This window comes from Cariama cristata, unplaced genomic scaffold (genome assembly GCF_000690535.1).
Source record: "Cariama cristata isolate BGI_N322 unplaced genomic scaffold, ASM69053v1 scaffold21850, whole genome shotgun sequence".
NCBI lineage: Eukaryota > Metazoa > Chordata > Aves > Cariamiformes > Cariamidae > Cariama > Cariama cristata.
In genome coordinates, this window is record NW_009595685.1 from 108,432 (window position 1) to 110,244 (window position 1,813).

The 1,813-nt window shown below is 60.5% G+C and overlaps 1 protein-coding gene across 1 annotated transcript in view; it reads left to right on the forward strand.

Moving 5' to 3' along the window:
- Positions 1 to 941: 941 nt before the first annotated feature.
- SLC6A7 (solute carrier family 6 (neurotransmitter transporter), member 7) overlaps positions 942 to 1,813 on the forward strand; it is a 13,366-nt gene continuing 12,494 nt past the window's right edge. Inside the window, exon 1 of the mRNA XM_009703077.1 lies at positions 942 to 1,011. Within this exon, the coding sequence (XP_009701379.1) occupies positions 979 to 1,011 (33 nt within the window). The 5' untranslated portion in view covers positions 942 to 978. The remainder of the gene's footprint in view (positions 1,012 to 1,813) is intronic.

Consider the following 1,813-nt stretch of genomic DNA (forward strand, 5'->3'; position numbering starts at 1 on the left):
GTGTCCTGAGGCAGACAGCAGCTCTCCTGGTACCACACTGGCCCTGGGGCATGTGGGGTTGTTCCCTCTTGCAGCTCCACAGGGGACATTTCCCACCATGAAAGTGGGAGGAGAAGCCACAGATCAGCTGTCTGCCACCTCATTGGGGATTTGACTGAACGTGACAGGGAAAAGCCTGTATCTCCCTGGGCTTTGAGGCTGTAGGATCCCATAGCTGACTCAACAGGGATGTCTGAACATTGGAGATGTGATCTGTGCTCCAGCACTGGGCCCACGATGTGCTCAACTCAGCTGCTCACCCTGGGGTCTGTCCAAGGATTGCTCTTTTCCCCAGCACGGTGGGATGCACTGGTCCTATCCAAAGGAACTGACGGCTGTTGAGCATCCCCCTTCCTTGGGATGAGGACTGGGCACGGGCAGCACAAGGGGAAGTCACTGCTGACCTGCTCAGGCTCCAGCCATGTCCTTCCATATGAAAATCAGCTCAGAGTCAGACAGAAAGGTGCTGGGACCTTCTGGCATCTGCACTTGCACTGCTGCCAACACTGCTTGGGGCACATGGAACCCCCCAGGGTGCCCAGTGGCAGGGTGCCTGCAAAGTCAGGTCCATCCCTAGTGAGACCTGGCATACTCATGACATGAATAAGGCAGCAGCCGTTCCTCCTCGCTGCCTCGGTGGGGGGCTGAGGTCCCAGACGCCCCCCACATCCAAACAGGGGTGCGTTTGACAGACAGCCCTTCTCCAGCCTGCGGAGAGCCGTTCCCTCCCTGCTCAGCACGCAGCCATCCTCAACTCCAGGCAAACCTTTCCTCCAGCCTTGCTCCTCCCGTCCCCCCTGCCTCCCTCCACCTGCAGGGAAGTGGCACCCCTCCTTGCCTGTTATCGCTTCGCCCGCTCCCTCTTCTCCCTCCCTATCGCCGAAGAAAGCGAGAGGGAAAAGTGTCGGAGCAGGGAGCGCATAGCAACAGGATTCTGAGATGAAGAAGATTCGGCAGCAGCATCTCCGGGAGGTGAGAGCCGGGAAGTGGGGGTGCCCCCCCAGGCCTGGGAAGCGGGGTCAAGGCATGCCCATTGCCCCACCATCCCCTGCCCGGGGAGCCTCCGTGTGCCACCGACAGACTTTTCCCTGGCAGGGATTGTAAACGGGGATATTGTGTGTGCGTGGGGCTGAGGTTGGATCATGGAGAGAGGGATGGGGGACATTTTGTAACCGCTGCGCCCACCTCGCTGCAATCAGCGGACCACGGAGGCCCTGTGCTGTGGGCAGGGCTGCCCGCTGCCCGCTCCGGCTGGCTGGATGCTCTCTTCCATCCCTCCCCTGCGAGCAGGTGCTGCTGGCGGTGATTCATGTTGTGTCTGGATGGGTGGCTGTGGGTGGGCACCCGGGGGCACAGCTGGCTCCTCGCAGCGTGGCACTCAGGGGACATGGCTTACACCAGCCCTGGGGTGGGGGGGGGGGGGATGCTGAGGGGTTCTCCACTGCTGGGATGAGCACAGGGCAGTGGCTTTCCCACCTGCAGCTCGGATTACCTCCTCCTCCTCTGTAGGATTTAAAGGGGTCTGGGTGGTGCTGGACCCTGAACTCTGGGTTCAGGGCAGACCTGGCAGAGCTAGAACCCCTTTTTATATCCTGCTGGAAATCCTTTTTAAACCCAGCTTTCAGGCTTTCCTATCCTAGGCTTCCCTCCACTGCCACTTTGCACTTACCAGGCTTTCTGGGTCCCTGTCTCCTCCCGTGTCTGGGACTGAGCCCCTTCTCTCATGCCCGTCCCGCATGGGGACACGGTGGAGCAGGGTGGCAGAAGCTGGCAG